This window comes from Dermacentor albipictus, chromosome 8 (assembly GCF_038994185.2).
Source record: "Dermacentor albipictus isolate Rhodes 1998 colony chromosome 8, USDA_Dalb.pri_finalv2, whole genome shotgun sequence".
NCBI classification, from domain to species: Eukaryota; Metazoa; Arthropoda; class Arachnida; order Ixodida; family Ixodidae; genus Dermacentor; species Dermacentor albipictus.
Genome location: NC_091828.1, coordinates 55982197 through 56009402, shown reverse-complemented (window position 1 = coordinate 56009402; position 27206 = coordinate 55982197). Strand labels below are relative to the sequence as shown.

General features: G+C 45.7%; 2 protein-coding genes across 2 annotated transcripts in view; one reads left to right on the top strand and one right to left on the bottom strand.

Annotated features, from left to right (window-relative positions):
• LOC135921741 (ribosome biogenesis regulatory protein homolog) overlaps nucleotides 1-15655 on the bottom strand; it is a 43262-nt gene extending 27607 nt beyond the window's left edge. Inside the window, exons 1-6 of the mRNA XM_065456041.2 lie at nucleotides 15475-15655; nucleotides 12110-12185; nucleotides 11447-11485; nucleotides 11060-11098; nucleotides 8143-8244; nucleotides 2498-2579 (exon numbers count right to left, since the gene is read on the bottom strand). Of these exons, the coding sequence (XP_065312113.1) occupies nucleotides 2498-2579; nucleotides 8143-8244; nucleotides 11060-11098; nucleotides 11447-11485; nucleotides 12110-12185; nucleotides 15475-15626 (490 nt within the window). The 5' untranslated portion in view covers nucleotides 15627-15655. The remainder of the gene's footprint in view (nucleotides 1-2497; nucleotides 2580-8142; nucleotides 8245-11059; nucleotides 11099-11446; nucleotides 11486-12109; nucleotides 12186-15474) is intronic.
• A 395-nt stretch (nucleotides 15656-16050) lies between these two features.
• Nucleotides 16051-27206, top strand: part of LOC135921740 (SH3 domain-binding protein 1-like) — a 155280-nt gene continuing 144124 nt past the window's right edge. Inside the window, exon 1 of the mRNA XM_065456039.2 lies at nucleotides 16051-16811. Coding sequence (XP_065312111.1) covers nucleotides 16759-16811 — 53 coding nt within the window. The 5' untranslated portion in view covers nucleotides 16051-16758. The remainder of the gene's footprint in view (nucleotides 16812-27206) is intronic.

The following is a 27206-nucleotide window of genomic DNA, read 5'->3' as shown; positions in this document are numbered from 1 at the left end:
AATTTCGTCCGCTGCAGCCAATAGTCCGTTGTAGCGCGATCGGGTAAAAGCAAACTTCGTTGCATTAAGAAAATGGGTAGAACAAACTACGCTCAAATATGGTCTGTTACACCCAAAAGTCTGTTTCATGCGGGCCCACTGTAAGGAGCGTAGACTCCAGTGATGATATTTGCATAAAATCACGACACAAATGACAGATGTTAACGAATCTAAAAAAAAATTTCGTCATTGCCAAAAGAAAATAGCCTTCTTTCTGGAGTTGGTTTACTTTCCAAGTGCTGTTATTCAAACATTTTCATTCATACAAAAATGTAAGTTAAACATTGCTTAAACTACAGCAGCACAGAAAATGTGTTTACAGGTAATATTGCTCACTGTTATGCTTCAGTGTATTTAAGATTTTGTAATGTGATGCCATGGGAGCGTTTCGCATTCAAACAATGTGCATTGTCACGATGCTGTGAAGTGTGATCTTGATTGTGTGATGCCGGCAGTTTATGCTGTGTCGTGAAAGTTCGGCTTGAAACTTTCTGTCTATAAACGAGCTTAAACCGTTCTGTTCTGCAAACGCACAGACGAAGTTGGTAGGCACGCTCGCCGCTTTCGAAGTCCTCAGTTTAGCCCCTGAGTGCGATTACGGGCCCCATCACCCATGAATGGCACACTTCCTGCAATGGTTTGATGTCTACCACTGAGCATACCTTAGCTGTTCGGCCTAACCAGCGCTACTTTGATGGGTGTCGGCCACCAAAGTTGCGGTTTAGTGTCTCATCAATACAAATCTATCCACAGCGGCCGTACGGCTCTCCGGAAGTCGAAAGACCATCTCGCCAGTGAAAGTGAGAGTACAGGGTACAACCTGAATGGCACTACAGTGAAAGCTCGCTAATTCGAACTTCAATAATTCGAATTTATGGATAATTCGAACTGTACGATTTGGTCCGGCCAAGCTCCACAGAAGTCTATGCATAAAAAAGTCTGTTAATTCGAACGCGAGAAGGTTCCCTCACGGATAATTCAAACTATGGTCGCCTGGCACACGGCCAGAGAAACGCGCCTACTGCCTACACACAAGGCTGCATTGCCTCCGGAACGGAGAGAACAGCGAGTGGAGGCAAAATCGGAAAAAAATTTAACCGGCGCGGGGTCAGCCAGAAGGCAGCAGCAGCTGCCGCCTCTCCGTTCTACGTAACCTCCGAGACTTCTTGCCCGTTGCGAATCTCGGAGGCTTTGCAAATCTTGTGCAGCTGCTAATATTCTGTGGAGATGGCACGGCAAGCACTAAAACACAGCGAATCAAGTACATCGCAGCTGCGCTTGCAATCAACAACCAACGAATCAGGGCCTTCGCCACCTTCAGATGTTCAGCGTCTTTGTCTCAGCAGTCTTCATCGGTTGTGCACCTCTGTTTTCAGCTTAGGAGGTATTGGCCGTCGCGATTCATTGTGATGGTGTTAAGCCTCGGCTAACGTTCGTTTCGGTGGACATCGGTGGTGTGGCACAGTCGGACCCAGAGCTTCGACTTGAAGATGGCCTGTGTCCGCGGCACACGCCATCACTTTCTGACACGCCAAATTTCTGACATGCCCTACTGCTTCCAAATCGCAGTGTACTGTTGCTCTCCTTCACTTTCGTTAGTTCGAACTTTCGTTAATTCGAACTGAAGTGGCTTCCCCTTGTGGTTCGAATTAACGAGCTTTTACTGTATCTTCATGGCCGCCATGATCAATGCTATTGCGTGTGGATATGTTTGAAAAATCGAGCCTTACACCTTACAGCACCTGAAACTTCAGTTGCTGTTATACGTTGGTTAAGTAGAGAAGGTGATGGTGCCGAAATCAGTAGACAACTGTAAACGACTTCGTCTTTGACTTGTCTTGGCTATTAGCTGTGCAATGTGACTCATATCATATTTTTGTGCACATAACCCGCACCAAAGATATTAAAACTTCAACAGAAAAATTGGTGTGCGGGTAACTTATAATCAAATTTTGCCTTGAGGTGTGGAGCCACAGCAGCGAGAATTTTTGCCTCAAGGTGTAGTTTACCAGCAGCATGGCACACGTTAAACCATGCTATTGGGGCAAAGAGTTTGCCATCAGCGTAACCAAAGAAGTGGGGAACAGAGCCGCTGCCCGAAGGTACGATGTGGATGGTTCATGCATCCATGAGAAGAGAATGTTTTTACAAAAATTTCATTGTTGCATATGGCTATGGCTGCAAATTATAAGCACGGATTTTTTTGTTTTTTTCTTTTTCTCTCCAAGATGGTGTTATTGGGGATGCAGTCTACAGGCAGAGGTGGGTTACTATACGGGAAAATACACGTATCTGATGGTCTCGAATACTTCGAATACTGAAATTCAAGCCGTATCGGATATAGAATACTCGCACAAGCCTACTTTTTGCTCTATGTCCTAGTCCCAAGGTGCGCTGCTTCGTTCTGAATCAAGCATAAACAGCTAGCCCAACATTTGACATTACTCTGACCACCTACCTTTGTTTTCAGGAACTTCGACGAGCCAGTTCTTCTCCTTCTCAACCTTGACTCGCTTGTAGCCATACCGAGGTCGCCAGTCCTGCGAGTAAAAGAATTGAGGCGTTATTTAACCGCTCAAGAAAACATGCTTAAATGTTGAACTTTTCCATGGTGCACACTATCTGCTAGTCCAAACTCTACATTTATTTCTTCAAGACTGCATGTGTGGCCTTTTACCACGTAATCATGGTTACCGTGTAGCCTGTTACAATGCTAAATCACACAGTGAAATTGACTGTACCACAATATCCTGTATAGCCACACCATAACATGAAAGCATATATTGAGGCTGAAGAATATAAACAGATGTCATTATACAATTGAACACATGGCTTTCAATCAAATAAGACCAAAAACCACTTAATCCCTCGGAAGGTCCATTTCTTTCACCAGGTGCAAACCCCGAGTCAAATTCTTTTATTGCAGATTTAAAATCTTCAGGCTGACCTACCTCAGAAAAAATATTGGGCAATATTTTTAGTCACCATAAAATGACAAAAAAATGTCATCCGTAGGTAAACATGTGTTGTTTACTGATGGATACAAATGGGCTTCCATAAATACTTATAATAACAATAAAAAATGTATACACTGAAATAGATATACTCTGATTCGGCACTTGGGTAGCAGTCCACATAAGAGGAATCACCACTCGACTCGCTTGCAGCACAGCAACCAGCGCCCTTGCCTATAGTGTAATTGGACTGTGTACGTGAGTGCACACAAGAAAACTAAGTGGTTGCACAACCATCAGAAACAAATTAACGAATCAAAAACTTGCAGTAATCTTTCATTTCAGCGCCAAAGAGGGGCAATCAGTTTTCGCGAGCCGAGTCTCCACAAAAAAAAAACGCAGACATGGCAGCATTGTTTGCATATGGTGGCATTGTTTGTATATACCAGTGCCGGCCTGTGAACAGAGGTAATCACATCCCTGTGAGCAATACAAGAGCAAGCATCTAGAGGTGACCCTTTGAGAGATTAGAAACCGGATAGGCAACAGTTTTTAAGATACAACAAATGGAAACAGCCCACAAGATGAAATCGAAACTACCGTATCTACTCGCATAATGATCACACTTTTTTGTAAAAAAAATTGCCACAAATTAAGGGGTGCGATCATTACGCACGTTAAATTTCCCACGAAAAGAAAAAAAAATTTTCTCATCCCACATTTGCTGTAGATGACAACAGGTCAACAAACATGGCGGCCGGCGGAGCTAGCCGAACGTTACATTTTTTTCCCCTTCTCGTGAGTACATTACGTACAAGCATTGAAACAGTTTCTTCCGTATCAGTAATGAATAATATTGTTAATATCAACAAGTTTACAGCAATAACATAGCCATGTCCACTTTGAGGGGACAGAAACAGAGATGGGCATGCTTAGCTGCTAGTGACACAGAAACACATGGCGGGTATGCTGCGGAAACTGCGGCATTTGTCTTCATTACTGTCCTAATACGGCACGTTTCCGCTAAGGATGGGTGCACATCTTAGCTGTGGTACAAGCATCGGCATTTGAATAGGGTACACTTCTAACATATCAGTGTAAACATGGCTATTATCGTTGCCGCTCGTGATTTGTTGCGTGCCCGCGAGTGCAGACAAGAAGAATTGAAAGGCGCCTTTTTTTGTTGCTGTTGACCACAACTACCGCATTTACTCGCATAATGATCGCACTTTTTTTGTCAGAAAAATTGACGCAAATTCAGGGGTGCGATCATTACGCGGATTAAATGCGAAAAAAAAATTTTTTTTTTTTCGCCCCGCGTTTGCTGCGGGATGCGAGATTGCGGGTGCGGGACACCAAAACAAAAATGGCGGCCGGCGGAGCAAGCCGAGCGCGCCGAACGCGATTTTTTTTTTCTTCTCGTGAGTACATTACGTGTATTGAAACAGTTTCTTCCGTATCAGTGATGAATAATATCGTTAATATCGGCAAGTTTGCGGCAGTAACGTAGCCATGTCCACTTTGAGGGGACAGAAACAGGTGGGCGCGCTTAGCTGCCAGTGACATAGAAATGCATGGGTGACGTGCTGCGGAAACTGTGACATCTGTCTTCACTACTATCCTAATACGGCACGTTTCCGCTAAGGGTGGGCGAATATCTTAGCTGTGTTACAAGCGTCGGCGTATGAATAGGGTACACTTTGAACGTATCAGAGTAAACGTGGCTACTATCATTGCCGCGCGCGATTTGTTGCGTGCTCACGAGTGCAAAAGCAGATGAAAAGAATCGAAATGCGCCTTTATTGTTTTTGTTGAGATCAACCATTATAAAGCCAACCCATAATAAAGGCAAGTTTGGTTGTACCTCATTTTGTCATAGATGTGCGGAAAGTGATGAAAGTAATGAAATGAGGTATCTACTTAAGAATGTTTGGTGCGTGCAGGTCGCTTGGCTCATCTTGAAAAGTCGTTCGCGTAGCATTCGACAGATGGTAAGCGCGATCATTATTAGCTAGACTTAGCACACGACATATCGCTGCGGCAAGTTCGGGGTGCGATCATTACGCGGGGAATAAAAAAAAATCGAATTTTGACGACAAAATTTAGGGGTGCGATCATTACGCGAGTGCGATCATTATGCGAGTAAATACGGTATTATAAAGCCTACAAATAATAATGCCAAGGCAGTGTGGTTGTAGGTTTTTTTTTCTTTTTTTTTTCACAGACGCGTGGAAAGTGATGAAAGGAATAAAATGGGGCATCTGCTTAAGGGGGGACATGGTGATTAAAAGTTATCATTATTTATTTATAACCCAAACTTGATAAAAATTGGCGTGCTTATTTAGTTTCTTCTCCTGATTCTAAAAATGCAGTTATTTTTTCTGTAGGTTCATTATTTCATTACTTAATTAAGAAAACAATGTATTTTACGATGTCTTTTTTCTTACTACAATAGACAAATAACCGCTGCACAAAAATAGACAAATGACATATGGTCCAATAGAAGAAAGCACAAGCTTCACAACATAGGAAGAACTTTTATGGTTGGATCAATATTTCCTACTTTATAGTGCACTGAACTCCATTGTTCTGAACATGGCCATGCATTAGTCAGACAAAAGACAAATTTTAAAAACTTTAAACAAAGAAAATTGAAAAACTGTTTCCTATGTTTGGTGCTCCAAACATCTAGCTTCATGCTACAAAAAAAATTAGTACTATATCTATGATAGCTACTGATATATCACAGTAAATGTCTTGCTGGGTGGGTAAAATTAGCATTTCGAGAAAATCAAGAAAACAAATAAATGTCACATTTAATTGTGAAGAGTCACAAATGTGTGCACATACACATTCCCAAAACATTAGTAGGCTCCTGGGGCATAGTCAGTTTGGGCATTTGTGCCTCTGTGGCGCTTTTTGAACAAGCACTGCACATTTTCTGCCGATGCACGCTTGTGTTCAGATGCGGCTGATCGGCGCCGGTCTTTTTCCTCCATGCGCTGCATACACTTTTCACCAGCGCCGACACCGATGTGCGAACTGTGCCCGCGAGTCATCCAAGACCCGTCGTACGATACAGCGACGTTGCCCGGGTTGCCGAAGTTTAATTGGCTGTAAAGCTGCCGGACCGACTTCGCGCATTCTGTTGTAAGCGTCTCAGCTGCCCGGGTCGCGGCGGGCGTCAACTTCGTTTTGACGTACCCCTGCCACGTTTTCGTATGCAGCCCGCGGTGCGATATATTCATTGTTGCGAAAATATCATTGAACGCAGTTTGCCGACTGCCGGTGCTTTGCATTGCGCGCGCAGCCAGAATATTGACGGTAAACGGATTCACTTTCTGAGTCCCATTCACACGCGGCGAGCTCCACGCTGACGCTTTGTCGCCGCATTTCGAGCATATGAGCACCAGACTTACTGCAAGGCCATATTCGCGCTCCTTCCGGCTGATTTTCGCGCTACCGCCGCATGTATTACAATTCATATGCTCCAGCAGTGCGTTCGCCGATTCCAGGCACACCACGGTGAAAACTGTGTCGTCAAGCGGGCCGGCCGCGACATCGCCAGCGGACAAGATCTCCGACTTACGGCTCACTGCTGCGGTTGACGCGAGCTCTTGTAGTTTCTCGTCGGATCTCATGTCGATTACCTCCAAATCTGAAGGCGTCAGCATAACGGTGTCACGACGGACGCGGCTGGCGTTTTCGTCGCACCTACTCGTTGTCGCACCACCTAGGCCTAGCACTCGGTCGGCTCCATCAGTTCCGTCGCTTGACGCCGTTGGTGGCTCGTCCTCAACCACTTGCGACGCGGTGGGGCGTTTTTTGAAGTTGTTGAGCATGGACTTCTTCGTTTTCTTTCCATACTTGTGCTTAGAGTCAAACTTTCGGAGCGGAGGAGGCATCGTCGCGCGTACTCACACAACGATCGCATCGAACATGGCGTCTCGCGTGCGCCTCTGCTGCGGCTAGCAGACAGCTCGGGAGTGCGCCCAGCCAATCACGTGGCGTTATCTCGTCACGTGCATGCGACAGCGAATGAGAACGCGCGTTTCATCTATTTTTGCCGCCGGTTTTTGTATTGAACCAGCAAGCCTAACGAAGCGGCAGCGCGCGATATTTGAAGCCGAAACCGCGTTCTTTCAAACGAGACCAAGATGGCCGCCCTCAAGGCACTAGTACGCGAGCGCGGCGTCATTGAATGTGTGTCGTTTTCGCGTCGACACACGCGAAAAATCAGGTGCCCCATCTGTTTTTAAATTGTTCGTACGGCTGAAATATGACCTTACGAGATTTGAAACTTGGCAGATAGGGAGAATAGTAGATGTAGATTAGAGAAATGCTATTTTCCAAAATTCGTTTTTTTATGATATTTTGGGTCTAAAGACCCGTGTCCCCCCTTAAGAATGTTTGGTGCATGCAGACCGTTTGGTATGTCTTGGAGAGTTGTTCGCGTAGCATTCGACAGCATTCGACAGATGGTAAGCCCGTTCATCATTAGCTAGACTAGTCATCATTAGCTAGTCTTGCCTAGCTAGACTTGGCAAGTTCAGGGTGTGATCATTACACGGGAAAGAAAAAAATCGAATTTAGACAATATTCAGGGGCGCGATCATTACGCCAGTGCGATCATTATGCAAGTAAATACGGTAACCACCACGTGCCCTTGCGCAAGCGGTCACTGAAACGCCAGCGTAAAGAAGGTGTAAACTGAAAACCAAAAGACTTAGAAGAAAAAAACATCACTTTTTGTTTCCATACAAGGCAGCAGCACTTGGTGGGCAACAAAGAGCTGAAAAATTGTTGCATTTTGGCAAAAAATTGGTGTTGTCGATACGCGGCATTGACTATTTGGGACTTGGTTGCCGTGCAGTACATTTACGGCATTGATCCTCAAAAGGTTAAACTTCCTAAATAAATCCTTTGGTACATCCATGTAGAAAGAGAATTACATCTGATGAACAAAATCCAAACAAACTCTCACATGAAAGATTTTATGGCCTATGTCCTGCATAGAGGCAGTTTACATCAAACTGACTCAACGAACACTGACAGTCACGTGACAACATGTAACGAGGGCCCACTGCCTCTTATTGTGAGCGATCCTATATGAGTGCTTGCTTCGTCCTACAAAAGCAACCGGCCTCACCTTGATGGTCTCATCCCAGACAAGCTTCTCACGCTTGCGAGACTTGATGCCTTTCTGTTTGGCAAACTCGGACCATCTCGTCGTAGGCTTGGGTTTGGGTACCTGCACAGAGGATCACACACTTGAATAATGTTGCCAACTGATTTTTCAGCCCCGAGAGGGACTGCAAAAATGTCCTCATAATCGGGCACTCTAAGAAACAAACTTCAGAAGAAATATCTACCTTGCTTTTTTTTTTTACAATACCTAGCCATATTGAAAATTAACTTATAGATATTTGCTCAGTGATATGATTCAATTAAAAGGTACCTCATTGAAATTTCGTGAAGATAAATACCACAGAGGCGTTGTGTATTCACCCAGCGAGTGGACGGATGGGTGTTGGATGCTGTTGTGATGTTGACAGTTTCTGCTGTTTTGCGCTAATTCAGACTGAGCTTCCTGCCTGCGCACAAGCTTACCCCGTTTTATTGCCAGCACACAAATAACTAGATGCCAGTGACTACAACAAACAGTGAATATTCGCCATGTTTACACCATCCATGCCATTAGGCCCAACCTGCACCTGCTTCAGCCCCTTTAGGTGCCAACTAATTATGTCCATTGAAAATTTAGTTTTATCACATTTCTTGTGCATTTAGAATCATAAAAACAGTAAATATGCAGAACTACATAAGAATTTTTCAATTCCTCAGTGAAGTTTACAGAACTAGATGCAAGAACTATTTACAGAATGTTAGATATGAGAGCATCATCCAGGCACTTGAAATATAATGTGAATGTAACATGCTGTAAAAACCACAAATTAAGTGAACCTGCTACATGAAGATGAACTGACACCTACAGTCAACACCCAGCTGTCTACCTTCCAACTCATTTTACTAAAAGATCTTACACTCATTATTAAAGCTTTCAGCACAGAGCGAATCAGAAATGCTTTGGGATGCTTGTCACATAGATTAAATATCATAATTTTTAATCAGTGCTTTTAATTTTTATTCACTATCTTTGTGCGCACAATCATGCAGACAGCATCTGAAAGGGGTTGATTGTCAAGTGCCGGCAACAGAAGTTACAGTTTGGTGGAGTTCACGTAGATTTATTCACAGCCACTGCATGGCATTCAAAGAACTGCTTCAACTACGAAAGAGAGCGCGCGGGCTACCACATGAATGACACTTTGTTCACAGCTGCCATTTGTGCAATGTCACACATGCTGATCACGTCTAAAAAGATAAGAGCGAAACACACATATGGTGTCTGAATTTTTGCTAACCATTTTAAGTTGGCTCTATGGAGAACTTGCTGGTGTCACATGGAAGTCAGAATATCCAAACAGATTTTTAAAAAGTCAGGTGCGTGAGGAAACCATTGGCGACTGTACAAGCTTGAGTACTTAAGTTCTAACTTTAACCCCCCTTGTACCTACGAATTTGTGCTCGGCACCAGAAGTGCCAAAAGCTGGACAAACGAGAAGAAAGGGGGTTAACCGAGGGGCCCGATATTTATTAGTCATATCATAAGAAGCCAACAAAGACTGGCACCAAGGACGGCATAGGGGGAGTTACTTGTGCTTAATAAATGAAATTAAGAAACTACAAATTAGAGGAAATGAAAGTGGATGAAAAAACAATCCCCCCAGGTGGGGGACGATCCCACAACCTTCACATAAAATTGACAAGTACAATATACATGCAGCATGTGTACTAACATATACAGCATCTGAAGGGGATAAAACGGGTAATTTTATAGCAGCAGCACATATCAGCACGTCGCAAACTCCTATGAATAAAGATCCAAAGAGTCATTCCTTGACAGAGGGTGAACGATCTGCAAAACTCGCACAGCTGCATTCACTCCAGTGCACGAATCCCGAGTTTCCCTCGTCCAATACAAACAGCATTAGAGGCTACCACACATGAGAATGTTACAATATAGCACAAGTAAAAAGACACACTGAGCAATCAGTCTGTCATATACTGCTTACTCAAACCTGACATAATCCTAGTGACACAATAACTTTTTGTAGTCCCTTCTTAGTGTGAACTGGTCTTTTACAGACTTGAAAATCTAACTGTTTGGTGGAAAACTGATTGCTAGTTAGTCTTGCAGTATAACTATGGTAGCTTAGTACAAAGTAATGGACGAGCACCTGTCTGTGTCTCTTTTGTTGTTTCTTGTGTCTGTCCATTACATTGTGCTAAGCTACTACAGTTATGAATTGCACGATAGGCTGTACCGGTACACGGTCACAGCAGCACCTCCATGTATGTGAAGCAAGTCCATTCTCCCAGTTCAGAAAAGAATGCCTTCTATTTGCCTAAACATACAGACACAGGTTTGATATCGCCCGGTGAAGCGTTACCTTCACTTTTCATCCTGTATTTCAATGTCATCTCATGGTATTTGAAATGCCCTACACATTCATTTTTCACAGCCGGAGACAATTCCGGACAGCAGATTTCCCACAATGTATAAATCTGCTCGAAAAGTGGTACCAACAAAATGGTTAAACGCTTGATGCATACAACCACTAGCTTTGTGTTGCACCAGTATTCTTTATCTTATTGTTTCTGGTTTTCTAAGAAAATGATGAAAGCCGATGTCAACGAGGATGGACACAGGGTCTGAGGAGGAGAGTGTGACATTGTGAGATGCTGGATCAATGGCCGATCATTGTGACAATTCTGAAATGCCTTGCGACACATGTATCATGGAACATCTACTAATGACGAACCCATCGGACAGAGAGCTACAGGTTTTGTGACATGATAACCGATACTGCGCACATCACTTTCACAGCAATGAAGACATGATAACACAGATACAGAAGCAAAGAAACCATCACAAGTGAAGGCCACGCAGCACACTGTACTATATTAGCAGCAAGCAGAGGATGTTAAACACCAGGACTTACCGGTTTCTCCCGGGGTAACCTTGTGGTCCCCTCAGGCAGCTGCAAAGGTATCAAACGTGTGAGGTGATGGTCACGTCTCACAGAGCGAGTCAATGTATCAGGACATTACAGTGCATCCTCTTTCCCAGTACCAGAACAAGTTTGTAGAAGCAAGCATTAAAGTAAATTATTTGGGGCACTTTGATGCTTGACAATATCTTTTTTCAAATGTTTAAAGGGCTCAGACCTCCATATAAAATTCTTTTGAATTTACAATTTGAAAATGTCATATCAGCACCCCTTTATGAGAAACACACAATCTATAAATGTTCAAGTTAATGCAAATCGACTCAAATCATTTGGCTACAGGGAAGCACACACTTAATAAGAACATTCCTCTCAACTTACCGTGGCGACGACGACATCCTCTTTACGCTCTGTGGGCAACTGCAAGAAAAATGAAAGTGATTGATTTTAGCTACGAAGAATGCTAGCACTGTTGTGGTGCATGCTACTTTGCACTACAACTTATTAGCATCAGCTAAGCCTTAGCATGACAAAGCAAATGACAGAGCACATGAGTAGGCGATACTTGCTGGACTTTAATCATTATGATAATTTTTTTCCCATTTGTGAACTTCCTCTGCCTTGAGTTGGTACAATTTATGGGCACTGTCTAATGAGTTTATAATTGATTGCTCTGTTAGTATTTACATGTAGTTCTCTCGTTTCCCGGTCCTACTGTACACACACAAGGCCAAGCAACATGTTTCCGCACTCAATCAAGTGGTCAACACAATTTTGTGTGCTTCATGAAATGCCTTTCCCAACCTTGCCCTCATAAATATGCTTTTGAACTTTTTCGCAGAATCTCGATTGCACCATTTCAACTAGCACTCTGCAGCCAAGACGCAAGTGCTGCGCAGTGTATAATTCAGTGCGAACAAATGCACAATAAAATTTTGTGATACAGTTAGTGGCGGCAGGTTCAGTAGTTCTTATACCACACAAAGTTCAGAAGCATGGCTTTTTGTTCGTAAAATGAGGACTCTCTGTCCTTGTTGCCCATACCTGAAAGAGTCTGTTGATGAGAAGCTGTGTGTCATCTCTGGCAAGTTCCTTGAGGTACCCCTCTCGAGACTGGGACCTGTAAAAGAGGATGACTATGATTAATGGGTTTTAATGGCACAAGAGCCAGTTCTACTCATGTAAAAAAAGAAAAAAAAAGAAGGGGAAGGGGGCAGAAAAATTAATTCAGTGGTACTCAAAGCAAACAGTGAGTTGCCATGCTCATGTTTTTCGTTCATCGGCCCACAAAAATTAGCATAAGGCCCATTCAATTAAAGGAACGCTGAAGCACCTTCTTTTGAAAATGTGAAACATGCTGGAATGTGTGTGATGCCTTTTATAAAATATATGCCCAAGAAATTTTGGTGAGGACCTAATACGAACAGAGGTATTAAGAGCGAAATGTTTATCTTCTTCCTTCCCCCACAGTGCAACATTTCCTCACAATTGGGCAGGTGCTGACACCAATGTCCTGCCTATCGCTGACAATTTTCAGGTGCTCCTGCTTTCTGTAGTGTTCTCTTTATAATCCTTCAAGGATAGTGGCTGGCAAAGGTGCTCAAGATTGACAATGGAGCAGTGACAGGATGGGCCGGTGGTTGCTTATTTTCTATGGAAATAGGGAACAGTGTATACACACGTCCTAAATGGTTAGTGTCTATAAGATAGCACACTTCATCAAACGACATGGTTAATTTCTGCCTAACGTGGAAGACAAGAGGGGTTTGGAAAGCTGCAGGAAAGAGCAAGCAATTATATCATGGCAGATTGCATATTTCCTGCTGCATGCAGCTTAATGTCATTTGGTTTCCATGTTCACAGCATAATTTTAAACCGATCGGGAACATTTTCATACCAAAAAATGCTTCAACGTTTTTCTAGAGGGACAGAAGAAAGCAACAATCAATAGGGACAAATTAGCAACAAAGAAAATGCATGTTTGGTTGAAAACTGCACCATTGAAAATGCTAGGCTGATTATACTTCAGTTTCTGAAGGTGTGGATAGTTTTTGTACATTCTAACAGCCTTAGTTATTGTCTGTATTGTGTCCGCTGTACATTGGTGTAATATTTAGTAGAGCAATTGTCACCCGCTGTGGTGGTGCAGTGGCTCTTACGTTTCACTGCTAAGCCCATGGGAGCGATATAAAATCCTGGCTGCTTTTTGATGGGAGCAAATTGCAAGAACGCCTGTTTACCATACATTGGGAGCGCATAAAGAACCCCAGGTGGTCGCAATTACTCCAGAGTCCTCCAGTATGGCGTGCCTCGTAATCACATTGTGGTTTGAGCTCGTAAAACCCCAGAATTTAATTTCAAACAATTGTCGCCTCATCATCCATGTCACCTCATCATCTGTCATGCCCGAACATGGTGAGGGGGAGAATAACAAAGGAAACAACTGACATAAGAAGCTGTGTAACAATTTCGAAAAATGCGAAATACGCAGCTTTTCAAGTCTGGGTTGCAGCAGAGGCTGCCAAGACAAAATTTAAAAAATTAACTTATGGGGTTTTACGTGCCAAAACCACTTTCTGATTATGAGGCACGCCGTAGTGGAGGACTCCGGAAATTTTGACCACATGGGGTTCTTTAACGTGCACCTAAATCTAAGTACACGAGTGTTTTCGCATTTCGCCCCCATCTAAATGCGGCCGCCGTGGCCGGGATTCAATCCCGCGACCTTGTGCTCAGCAGCCCAACACCATAGCCACTGAGCAACAATGGTGGGTGCTGCCAAGACAAATCATGATGGAGATGGAAATGTAAATTTTCCTTCACCGCCACTGAAATGAAAAGGCACAGAAGATTTGTGAACCATCTTTACCATGATGAAATGCAAGAACTGCAGGCAAACATTTTTTTTTTTTAACTGAAATAAGAAAGGTCGGCGAAGAAAACTGCACTATGTGCTTGAAACCAACATACTGTGTGTACTTGTGCAGTGTGCCAGAAGATTCTGGTGCAATCTCAAAGGCCACCATATGTGCTGTCACTTTTTCTTTCATCGAAAATTACTTGTAGGGCATGAGCACAACATGTAATTCTAAGGAATTAATAACGAAACTTCCTTCCTTCGCTGTCTCATGGTGCCTGCTATTGTGGTTTCTCTTCAAATTTTGTTGAGTTTGCTCTTACACCATGGGGAAAAAAAACTTTGAAAATAACACGGAGACAACAGGGAGAGAGAGAGCGACAGAGAAAAAATAGACACAGAGATTTAAAGTACCACCAGTCATTAGCACAATAATAAAACAAATGTAAAGCTTCGAAGAACACAAATCCCCAATAGATTCAGGAAAACTCATCGTCGTATCGGCCAACGTTTTTTCTTGGGGGGGGGGGGGCGCACTTAAGCACTGTGTGCTGAATGTAAGATATGCACAAACACACATAGGGAAAAGAGGACTGACAAGACGTATATGTATTCGTGCTTATCGTAAACTTAGCAACATTCCACAAACTGTCACAAGAAACATATTTCAATACTGAATGTTTCCTTGAATGACCTTCACTTTTACTTTCTCGACATGGCTACTAGCTTGTTATTTCGATGCCTTGGTCAAGTGTCCAAATGCTACAGGCTGGTTTCTATGGGAAAAAAAAAAGAAGAAGAAAATGCGGTAAATGTCGACGAGTACTAGAGGTAAACTGACATGATTCAGACTGGTACGTCAGACGCCCTGAACTTTGGACTGCCCGAAAACAAGAAAAGGTCGCTACACGAAGAACTGCAAAGATGATCGTCATGCTGCGGCTGCAACCACGTCATTTATGAGCTCGCACATAAAAAAAAAAGAATAAGGAAACAAGAAATATAAAACAAGAAATAGGAGAAAGAAGCGTCTATGCTAGAAGTTGTTGGCATCTGTAAGACCGTAAACTTACTTTCAGTCAAGCATGACAGTCGCTGCAGCACTCTCACGTGAGGCTCTTGTTGTCTCAACATAACAAGGGCTCAGACGGCTGCGGTTTGTCGTGTCAGCTCTTGACACTACGCGTACGTTCGTGCAAATTACAAACACACACACACAAAAAGAACTTAAGCGAACGACAAAGACGCAAACACGAGATCGAGAAAACCACAAGTTCCACGCACGAGACTTCACGTGACTCAGTTTCAGTTCCCGCATGCGTCAAACACGCAGTTGTGTCGACATCGCATTCACCGACCCAAAACATCACAGCCGCTGTCATCTGCAAGTGGACACGCAATGGTGAGCTGCGAGTGATAGAGGACCGCAAGCAGCGCACAGCACAATATTAATCCAAGCATTTTCTTTCAAAAAATCGCGCATCGTGGCCACATCCAAAGGAGATGATGGCTGACACGTGCTGTGTTTATACACTGCCCACGGGCGCCTTACTTGAGGTTGGCGATATCCAACGGATTGGGGTCTGTAGCGAGGAGATTTCCGAGGTCGAACTCGAGATCCAAGTCCTTTACAACATCCACGGGCTTGTAGGAGGCCTCTTTTTCGGCAGCCTCCAGCAAAATTTGCTGCGCCAAGGCGGCCATGTTGGGAAAGGATAGTGTCGTTGCCCTTGCGGCTAGTTGCCCCTACATGTAAAAACATGTGAGAGTATTCGGAAGCAAAACAAACGCTGACATAAAAGTTGAATTTTTTTGGTAAAAACTTACAAATAAAAAGATTGAGTGTGTTTGCCATGGAGTCTTACAGTTTACTTTTAATCAAATCAAAATTTCTATAACATTTGAGCAAAAAATCTAAGAAGCAAAGCTATAATATAAATATTAGAAATTATTTAAACGCATTTACCTTTTATTGACTACTTAGACGCTAAACTTTGTCCTATAAAAAGTGGTGGTAAAGCTTACGTTTTAAACATAAAAGCTACTGTAGAGTTCTTTCTACGACCGCTAGGACGCGGCAAGTCGCCTGCGATGAGCAGACTTCGCTACCAGCGCGAGCGCACTCCTCGCCTCCGCTAAAGTTTCAACAAAGGGGCCCTCGATTGGCTACATGTTTTTACATCGGCCAATCACGGCTGCGTTTACGGCGAACAGGGCGACCGAGACGCCGTCGTCGCTTTCCCCCGCTTTCTCCTGTCGCCGCTGGCGCGCACAGCTTGCAAGCGAAGGAAGCGAGCCCCGAGTAGCTTGCTTGTGATGGTGTGGCTCTTCGCGGCAATCCCGTCGTGACATGAATAGTCGCGGCTGCTGCTGCCGTTGTTGTGGTCGTTCGTCGTCTTCGTCGGTCCCCGAGTCGGATCTACTAACCGCGACTGTTGTGCTGCCGGTGCATCGTCCGTGCGCGCCGTGGTGATATATTCCGCGAACCCGGCGACGACCGCCGCTGTGGCGTTGTTTCTCGTGGCGTGGTGGTGACGAGGTTTCTTCTGCTCCTTCGTCTGGTGATGGTGCGGTGAACAGACAACACTGCGACGAAGACGCGCGTTTGTGCTACCCCCCCATCCCCTTCCCTGCCTACTCTCCGCTTATTTTCTCCCGAGCTTTTTCTTCTCTTCTTTAATTTGCTCCCCGTTCCGTCCCTCAGCTGTCCGTGGCGGTTTCAGAAGATTCCAACCCCGCCTGGTGCGCGTATGTGTGTGTGAGCGAGCACGCCTAGGTTTCCGACCCCGACTACTGCTTCACTCCGGGCTCCAAGCGCCGGCCTGGCGTCGTCATCATGAAGAAGCAAATCCTACGAGTCAAGCAACTAGCTGACCAGACACTTCTTGGGTAAGTCCACTACCACGGCATTTCTTTAAATGTTACCAACAATATCCGCCGTTATGGAAACCGCGCCTGGCCTGTTGTTTTCCTAGCCGACCTCAAATATGAGAGAAAGTGTCTTCCTCACTGGAATCTTCTATCGCGTCGTCCGATGTTGTTTGGGCGTGCTCGTCTTTTCCCTCTCTCTATTTTTTTGACGTTCTTCTTTCGGTCTTGTTTATGGTTTCCGTCTTGGTCGTCCGGCGTGCTTGGATAGCGAATGCACTCATGTGATTCATCGCCCTCTTGGCAACCGACGCAGCGAAAAATTCGAGACGCCCCATCGGCACTGCTTTTTTTTCTTCTTTTTTTGTCGTTTCAGCAGTCATCCGACGTCTGGTATCTAGCGACGATGACGCCGGTATCTTTTTGGCGGTGAAGTCCGGCGAGCGACTATGTTCCGCCTTCCCTTGCACTTTGATAAAAAGCTATGGCTGGGTTGCGCGTCTAAGCTGCAATTACCGTTCCCATCTATAAATAACTGCCAGGTTACTTGTTTGTTTTTATGTACTGCGCTGAGTGCTTCCGGCGTATTGGCCGCGTCGTTCAAAGTTGCATTTGCTGGCACGCGGTGTGTTTCCGGCATGGAGAAGGACTACTTGGTTAAAACACGTTGGCGGGCTAGTTGGTTAGAATCCATGACAGAGTGTATAAGCGCGACTGAACGAGGACGTAGAAAGAAACAGAGACAGCGCTTCACTTTCAACTACAGATTTTATTTTCGCACGCATCGATGTATATGTACGGTACGAGCGAAAGTAAACGTGACAAAAAAAAGAAAACAAAAAACACATTCAGTGGTGCATATTTATGAACCGTACACGTGTGTAAGGCATGGTGAAAACACATACTGCAATGGTTACAAACATAAACGGATGAACCGTATCTCCTTTTCAGATATCGACACTGATGGCTTGCTCACATACATTTCCTGTAATTTTGCAATTTCGTAGGCTTCCACGCAGCGAAGGAAACAAGGGAGATTGTGGAAGCTTACGAAATTCCGAAATTGCAGGAAATGTGCATGAGTAAGCCATCAGTGTCGCTATCAGAAAAAGTGATACGGTTCGTCTGTTTATCTTTGTAACCATTGTGCTATGTGTTTTCACCATGCCTTGCACACGTGTACGGTTCATGGATATGCACCACTGAATGTTGTTTTTTCCTGTCACGTTTGTTTCCGCTCGTACGGTACATATACATCGATGCGTGCGAAAATAAAATCTGTAGTTGAAAGTGAAGCGCTGTCCCTGTGTACCTGTTTCTGTCTACGTCCGGCGCCCGAAACCGTGCAAGCAGTCTGTCTCGATACCTGAGCGTCGAGCTGTCTGAAAGACCTCGTGTTGAGATGCGTATTTTCGATGCCATTGCACTGCGTTGACCGCATGGGCTCGGTAATTTTAACCGATCAGCTGACCTCGCGCGGGAAAATGATGAAATAATAAATAAAAGGGCGTCGGCAAGCTGGTTAAATGGTTTCTAAAAGGCATTTCAAGCTAGCAAAAGTAATCTCCCCGGGCTTGTCCTTCCTGCCAGACGACTCCGCCTCGTTTTCCCATCTGCCTCTTTGCTCATGCCGGCCATAATTGTCTTGTTCGGCCCCTCTCGACTGAACGCTGTTATCTCCGGGTCGGTTTCGCGGAAGGACAGATAAAAGCAAATTACGATATCGTTATGGAAGACCGTCACGTCAGTGTTTGCTGCTGATAGCTGGCGGTGCCAGAAGCAGAAATTTCTCGACACCTCGATGACCGTCCAGCGGTAGGGCAGGAACAGCGTGCTCTTGCTACCTTTATTATTATTTTTTCGCACGTATACGGATGCAGATAAAGCCTGCACGTGTGAATGACACCAGATGATGATGGCTTTGCGCAGCACAGAAGGCCTTCGACACGCCGGCTGACTCATAGGTGCGTCGACTTGTTTGCCGTCTGCGGCGTGAAACAAACCGCGCGATGTTATTTCTGTTCACTGACGTCAGCTAGCGCTGATTGGAGGTCTTGTCGTCAGCTGCGTAAAACGTGTAACAGCTGAACTCCGAAATGTGACGGCGCTGAGTCTTCCCGATGGGCGTGTGGCTTTTGACACGGAAAAGCAAATAAGGAAAGGAAGGTTCTAATCTGCACGCATCGTAAGTGGTCAGCACGCCCCCCCCCCCCCAAAAGAAAAGAAGAAAAACAAAACACAGAAACGTCGGTTGGGTGAGGGGTAGGGAAAGGTTAATATGGAAGACATGAGAAGGAAAGGAAACGAAGATGAAGGGAGCTCTTTCCGAGACCTCTTGGGCATATATCAGACATATCTTCAAACCTCCTTTTAAATCTCCTTGATAACCGAGAAAGTTCAATTTCGTACATACTTGAAGACGAATGTTTGCGAAACCACTTGTCAGGGGCCTATGCCATACTGTCTGTGCAAGCTTTTGAGAAAAGTCGGGTATTTTGAGAAGGTTTGACGCAGCGTCGGCGTATCGACCCTGCCACGCGATGTCACCACCTTTATTTCTGTGGTTGTGCCGACAAAAACGATTTTCGCAACAACTCTAGTGCGGCTTCGTGCGTTTTAACTGTGGTATTGGACGAAACAGTGAGGTTTTTTAGCTTTGTATGATACCAGTCGTTTATAAGACTTACTTACACTGTAATAGTGGTCGAATGTAAACTTTTTCGAATGTGAATAGTTGATATTGAATGGAATGTCGAATAGTCAAACGCATAAATTTACAGCAAGAATATTTGTTATAATTAGATATCACGCATCTACTGCTAGCTGACTAGTTAAAACAAAATGGCTAACTATAATGGACATATTATCACTTTAGAACACAAGATCACCAACTGTCATGAGAAAAACTGCATCAAGAACTTTCAAAAGGTATTAGAGCCTGGTTCCAAACAAGCTCTCCAAGAAAGAAGAATCGCTGCTGTATGAGTGGCTTTCGGAAAGGTTGGAATGGGTAAAAGAAAGAGATAGGAAGAAAGAAGCTTCTAAAGGAGTTGTGTGCCGCAGCCACATGTAAGAGGCCTTGTACAAATAAAAACCATCACTGTTTGTACTGTAAACGATACAACTGATACATAGCTAGACTGTCAAAAGCGCTGGGTGACAGACTACAAGAAAAAATCGCAGAAACCATCACTGTTTGTACTGTAAACGATACAACTGATACATAGCTAGACTGTCAAAAGCGCTGGGTGACAGACTACAAGAAAAAATCGCAGCTTGTCATGTAGGCTACCGCCGCGAAACCGGAAACAAATCTTGCATTACCCATTTCGTTTCCACATTGCCTCGACAATGTTTGCCTTTGTCACAGTTCTGATAATTAGCGATACCGTGTTTAGCAGACAGAAAACAGTAGCCAGGCCTAAACAACTGGTTGCTGCGAAATGTTTGGTTAGTTTCGAACATACGGAAATACCGAATAGTGCCTTTTCGAATAAGAATCGAATAGTAAACACTAACTATTCGTATTGTAAGTCTCGAATATTCGCTCATCACTACTGTTTACTAATTTCCGCTACGTAGAAAAACGTACGCAAATGTTTATGGACGCCGTACGCATTAACAGGTTCGTGTCACCCCCCCCCCCCCCTACCGTCCGAAATCACGAAAAACTTCGCGTCCTTCACAAGGTTGGGAGGACATAAAGGCAAATCTTAAGTCACGCCAGAGTGATAGATTAGTGTTCGATAGTGCTCGAGAACGTCTAAGCGGACAGATCTTTAGTAATCGAGAAATCCGGGTAAATGCAGGACACGATTGGAAAGTCCCTCCGGGGCATTCAGGTATGAACCCGATGACGAGGGCATTCGTTAAAAAAAAAAAATTTTGTTGCATTACAAGACGTCAGAGAATGCAACTTTTTGCAGTTTTGTTCGATTTTTATTAAAAAATGATTCATTGGCAGTAGGGCGTCTAGGTAAGGGTTATCCACAGTTCGCTTGGGGAGTGCACGGCTCTGCGTGCGAGTTTGCTTCTGGTAGGTATGTTTCACCTACTAGTCCAGCAATAACTGTACACTTGTAGGAACACCGTGGTTCTTGCGTGAACGGTTATCGTGAGACGTGAGTGAGTGTCGAAGTGCGGTTTCACTTGCCGGGGCTTTCAACGTTCGTTTTATTTTTATTTATTTTTTTCCCTGAACGGCAGCCCTTTATTGACTGACGTTCCTCCATTGCACATATATTACAAGCTCGCTTAGTATAAGCTATGCGGCTGTCTCGACGCCGTGTCATTGACCGAGCGGCGTCAAGACGGAATTATTAATGGCGACATTGTCCTCGTATCCCATGGTGTGTACGTTGTCGACGCAAGAGGGCCAAGACCTCTCGCTCGCCTCCTCGACCTCTGCGAAGATGCGTGCACTGTGTATCCTCGGGTGCGCTCGCTTATCGCATCCCGCCGTCTCTACGAGCGGTTAGGAAACTAGTCTCGGGAGAAAGAAAACGCACCTGCGCTAGGAAAAAAAAAAAAATACGCGTGTGTCGGCGGGGTCGAGCACGTGAATTATACTATCCTCGCGCCAGTGTAAGAACGAACGGACCAAAGGTCCCTTCGATTCGGTTGTACTTCCTGAACTATACCTAATGACAACTGAGCACAGCTCAGTTTCGAAGATCTGCGGGCCTTCACGACATGTTCTGAATAGTTTTACTGCGCATGTGTGCGACTGGGGCCGGAATGAGATGGGGGGGGGGGGGGGGGAGGTTGCATCTCACGAGGAGGAGGAGGAGACTCGCGTGCGTCTGCTGTTTCCGTTGCCAGTTTGTGTATACCGTAATTTTCGCCCAAAACCTGGAGCAGCATGCCAAGCGATGAGTCAGGTGAATATCGTCTGCTTCTCGTCAAAGTCAGCATCTCTTTATGTGAGTGACAAGCTCCTCCCACGGAACCGTATTACTTCCACCATGTGCGCCTCCGGGCTCCAAAACGGTTCCCGAAAGATTGCGTTGTGGAATGTTCACCTTGGCGGTGACGTCACCGCAGAAGTGAATGCTGTGGTTGCATGTAATCCGACACGAATTCCATTAGCCGCTGCACTCTTAGGTTGTTCGCCGACCTATGGTTCACTGTGCGGTGCTATTCCCTATTCGATTCACCGTGCAGCATATGCCGTCATCTGCACCTGTCCGTTTCGTCCAGTGCAGAATTCGTGCGCAGGTTCGCAGCATTCATCCTGCGCTCGCGTAAGAGGCATGGTGCAGGCCCCGTACAGGAGAGGAGGTACTGGATTAGTTATGCGTGATGACTTAACTGCAGCTTACAATGTGCAGGTCCACTTGGTTCCACTTTGATTGGTTTACTGTTAGATTAGCGTTAGTATTAACGTTATCACGGGGTTTAGCCACACGTTTCGTTCAAAAAGTCATTGTTCTTTACATATCTGTGATGTTCGGAAACGTGTCTGCTTCACGCAAAGGGAAAGCGGTTGGAATATTCTTGGTCTGTTTCTATTCCCCCGCACGATTTCCTTCTTTATTTAGATCGCTGTCATCGCCGCGCAATCGCTTGCGGCATCTTGGAGCTACGAGGCAACAGCGACATGCAAAAGGAGACATTTACCACCAGCAAAGGATATTACGCCTTATCCTGTTTGGAATATAGGGTCGCAGAGCGACATTGTGGAGTGTAGAGCATTCTATGTCTTGTATATGTCAAAGGTTCTTACAGAAACAAACGTTCAAAGTGAAGTAATTGCCCCATATGTATAATTGGCCTGCCAATAAATTTTTTACAGCTATTCCCTTGTGAGTACCTACTTTGCAGTTATTCAGTCATACTTGGCCAGAAGGTGGCATGTATCCAGAAGGTGGCAACTTGTCCAGAAGGTGGCATGTATAAGCTACAGACTTTCGTTTCTGTATTTTACGTCACACAAAGTTTTGCTAATCGCTGTCCTTAATTTAACGTCAGCACAGCATCGTGCTGCCCAACGCGCTCGTTCGACGCGCCAAAAGGAGCGTACGAGACACGTTCACTGCTAGCTGCTTTGTCACAATACCGCGCATTCGCGACACATTCACATTCCAAGGCAGCGGCACTCAAGACGTATGAATACGTATTATCATCCGCTTGGGGTGAGGTCATGCAGCCGTACGTCTACGCCGTGCGCTGGTTAAGCCAAGTAGCCAGCCGGAGCCAATTAATTCGTCTGGCGGTCGTCTGCGCCTGCTGCGTGGCCTCGCCGTCTGCACTGTGCATTCTTCGGGCCTGGAAGCACAGCGCGGTTAATATCGCAGTGCTCAGCTACGGGATAATTGAGGTCGGACGCTCGGCGGCAGTGGGCGAGGTAACGGCAGTCACGACGCTTTCCGCGGCACAAAAGGGGGCCCGTTAATCTCCACTTCTTTTCGCAGGTTTCGAGATGCGCGATTCCTAATGGTGTATACTTGGCCCAGATACTCTTTTCGCCGCCACAACGGTTAGCGAATGGCGGCGGCAGCAGCAGGCAAAACCTATCTGCCTTACGCTTCTTCTAGCCGGAAACAAGCGAAAGCTCATTCCGGGGGGGAGAAGGTAAAAGAATAATAAACAGCAACTTGGTTTCCGGTTGTCGCTTTCTTCTCGCTTTCGCTCGACAAAACGTTGGTTGGGCGCCGTCAGCTTTTCCCGTTTTTTATTTCCTCTCGAAGACGAGGCAAACTCCAGGCGTCCCTGAAAGCATTAGCGATGAGTGGAGGAATCTCTCGCTTCTTCGACTCCCCCTTTTCTCGTCTCCGTTCCGCTTTCGTTGCCGAAAAGTGTGCGCGCCATTCTCGAAGATCGTGACTGCCCGGGCCGGTGTAGCGGAAGAGTGTTTGCCGTCTCGCTTTGACCCGCCCATTTCGTTTTCCAACTTTGTGCGTGAGAGGATGATCGTCCTCTGACGACGGTTTCTGCGTTAGAAACGGAAGCCGTGCTCCCTCCAAGTTCGAAAAAGTCGCATATGTACAAGTGGACGTTTGAGCTTTAACGATCGTGGGATAGCGTAGTATTCTTAACTGTAGTTGTTATCCGTTAGTATAGTGGCGTGTTTTTTTTTTTTTTTTCACGAATTCGTGCCCTGCAAGGTTTATCGACCACCGGCTTGCACCTTTTGTCGGTATGCTTCGAATAGCAGTAGCGGTCGTTTGATACACGTCTGTAGTCTTGATTGGGGTCAGGCAAGTGCCGGTCACTGACTTTCTTCTTGACAGCGACAGCTGCTTAAAACGCCGCGACAGTGTGCTTCACACCGTCATCGCTATAGGGAGTATTCACATGACGTCATGTATGCCATTTTGTTCTATTGACAAGTTCCGCCCTGCCGGCTGTATACCAAACGGTGGCCTCGACGACACTCAACGGAGCACCAGTGTGCGCTACTTCGAACTAGTTTACTTTGGTGCAAGAAGGCACGGCGTTATAGTACAGGCTATGCGTCAGTATCACATCGCTGTGGACGTCGAAATAAGAAGCTAAAGAAGTGGTGCTAGCATGTTCCGCATTGGTTATAAAAAAGCGGGATCGCCAAGTCTGAACTTCCGTTCTCTCGTCGTCAGTAGTCGGAAGGCGCCACTAAACGCAGAAGATCCGCGCACATGTGTTGTCGCTCACTGTTATCGTTAATCGCTGTTGTTGTCGACGTGCAGTTCTTATTGTCGGCCCCGTTGTCGCAGTATTGGATTGGGTGGCACTTGAGTTTATTTATTTATTTTTATTAAGATGGCCGTGTGCACTTTTGTTCGTTTGGACACTTTCTCGTTTTCTCGTTGGATCGCCACTGTTTTACGCTTCAGAATTGAACTACTCTGCAACTTGTCTGGTTTGTCTCTTGCTACACGTACTACTGCACGTCGCCTATATCTTCTGCAGCGCGGCGTGACTCAGCCGGCGAAGCGCACTACAAGCGGAAGTGTCGCGCCTTTGTTAGCCGCGTTCGTGCCGAGCCGCTAGTCCCCTCTACTTGGCGGCGCGGCTGAATGAATCCATTAAGTGCCCCACAATGGGCGAGCTCTGCACCGTCTTCCGACTCACGCGGCCGGTTGGTTCTTAGTTCAGTCTGACATTGGCACTGTATACCTTTTCACAGAGTATGATGAGAAATCAACGTTGACGTGTATATGCAAACTGGCGCACGCGAAACTTTTTTCTTTTTGGTCGTCGTTGCCAACTTCCTCAGTGCGATTAATCTGTTTCGTCTCACGCGTTTCCCTAAAAACTGCGAAATGCGTCGGGGCAGGCAACGTTGTTCGTGGCGCGAAAGAGGTGGGCACCGTCCTTCCTCTCCCTCGGCGCCTGGCCTCCGTACTTCGCATTGATTTTTTTGCTAATCATACTACTGGCGCTTGTTCTCGCGCTTACGATATGGCACTGTGCGTCGCATCCTCGCGTTAGCTCGTCTGCAGCGCCGTTCCTTGTGTCCTGCTTTAAAATGGAAACACACAAGTCGGCCGTGCGTCGTCGTCTGGTCACGCTTCAGCCGAACGCAACGTTGGCCACACCGCGTGGTTCCTCTCCCGAGTACCGCTGCGTTTCCCGATCAAGGAATGCGCTGGCGTCATCGAGACGGCCCTATTGTTGTACAGCTGGTTCAGTGAACATCGCTATCCGCATATTTCTAACGTAACAGTTGTAGGCGTGAATATTGCACCAACGCCACGTCCATACTCCGTGTGTGAAAGATGACATCTTACAATAGGATGCATAGGTGGTTAGGATAGATAGTTGCTAACACATATTAATAAAAACTTAGAGCGCTAAAAACACGAAAGGCCTGGACGTGTGGTGTGTTTCTTTTTCTGCGTCTTTCGTGTTTTTAGCGCTCTTAAGTTTTTATAAAAATAACATCTTAGTCTATAGGAGACGGGGGGAGGAGAAGCTGCGCTGGGAGATCGCATAATACGTATTTTAGGCCAGAGCAGGCCAGGGTAACCAATGGGTATCAAGGCAGCTGAGCATTAGATGGACTGTTGAGTCCATCTGATTGCATCGTTGAGCTTGTGGTGTGTACGGCAGCTCATGGCGGATCCCTGGCTTTCGTTTGCTGCCTGTGGAACTGGTTATGCTGTTACCGATATTGATGGTATTTGCGTAGTTCAGTTAAAGCTTAAATCACTTGCGTAGATCTTCATTCGCCGTCCTCTAGGCAGCACGCTTGGCCTCTCTTACTTTCGTACTTAGCGTATGCACAAACCGTTTTTGCAGTAGGTTGGCGGTGCCATTTTGAGAACGTTTGTTGCTAGTGTTTCTTGTTTTTTTTTTTAGGCTAAATTAGTTGCGTGGACTCCTCTAAATATCTTGTAAGAATGACAACACGCTTCGATAGCATAAGTGCGACGCATATTTTTCGCCTATACGCTATACGTGTATCTGTACTCGCTGAATGAAACATGTCAGTGTACGGTTGGCTAATGCGCCTATCTTTGTTTCCGCCGTCTCAAGTTCGTGTTACATCGCCGTAATTTTGTTTCTAGTGCGTATATCATAGTTCCTGCCACCTCTAGCGATCACACTGGTAGCGAGTTTCAATTTGAATTTTAAATTCTTCCTTCGCGTTTCATGCGGCGAGTGTACGCAGTACGTACGTTCGCTCTCTGTTGTAGCAGACGTGGAATGGGTGGGGCCTTCAACTCGCATTATGCACTGTGCGTCACCCGGCAGGCGTAATTCGCGTATGGGCTCGTCGCCGCCTAACTTTTATGTGGAGCACGTCTGCCGCGTCGTCGGTATCGCCGCACATTTATGCATACGCTCGCGTCATGTCGCGCCCCGACTACCGCGTTCTCAGCGTGTGTGCGTGCGTGCATAGCAGACGTGCATAGCAGACGTGCATAGCAGACGAGAATAAACTGATTCGATACACGTCTGTCGTCTTGTGTGTGTGTGTGCTATGATTAGGGAAGAGTGTGTGCACTCTAGAAGTGGCATCCAGGGTTAGGAGAGATAAGTGTGGGAGGAGGGTTCATATTACCAAAACTACAATAAAAAAAGAAAAAGCTATGGGTGTTTAACCCCTGCGTACACAGGGTTCAACAAGTTGAATGTCTAGTTAATCAACCGAGAGCTCTCCAAAATAAGCCTTGTATTCACGGCCCGCGGACTGTTACGATCGGCCAGCGGGCAAGCGACCTTCCAGCCTCTCCCGCGACGAATCGCTTCGTGAAGCTCACAATACGTCGCCTCGGACAGATCAGGGGCGATGCCGAGGCGAGACACGTTTGACTGCTGCAGGGTTGACGGGTGGCGCTTGGTCGTCGACCACGACGCCGAGACCTGCCGTGGAACTCCCGGGAAAGTGCGTACCACGCCGTTTCGTTGCGGCCGCTGCTAGCCGCTAAATGCGATCGAAAGACAACGCGGTTAGTTGCTGGGTCATACCAGGAGCCGAGGCGCGCACAT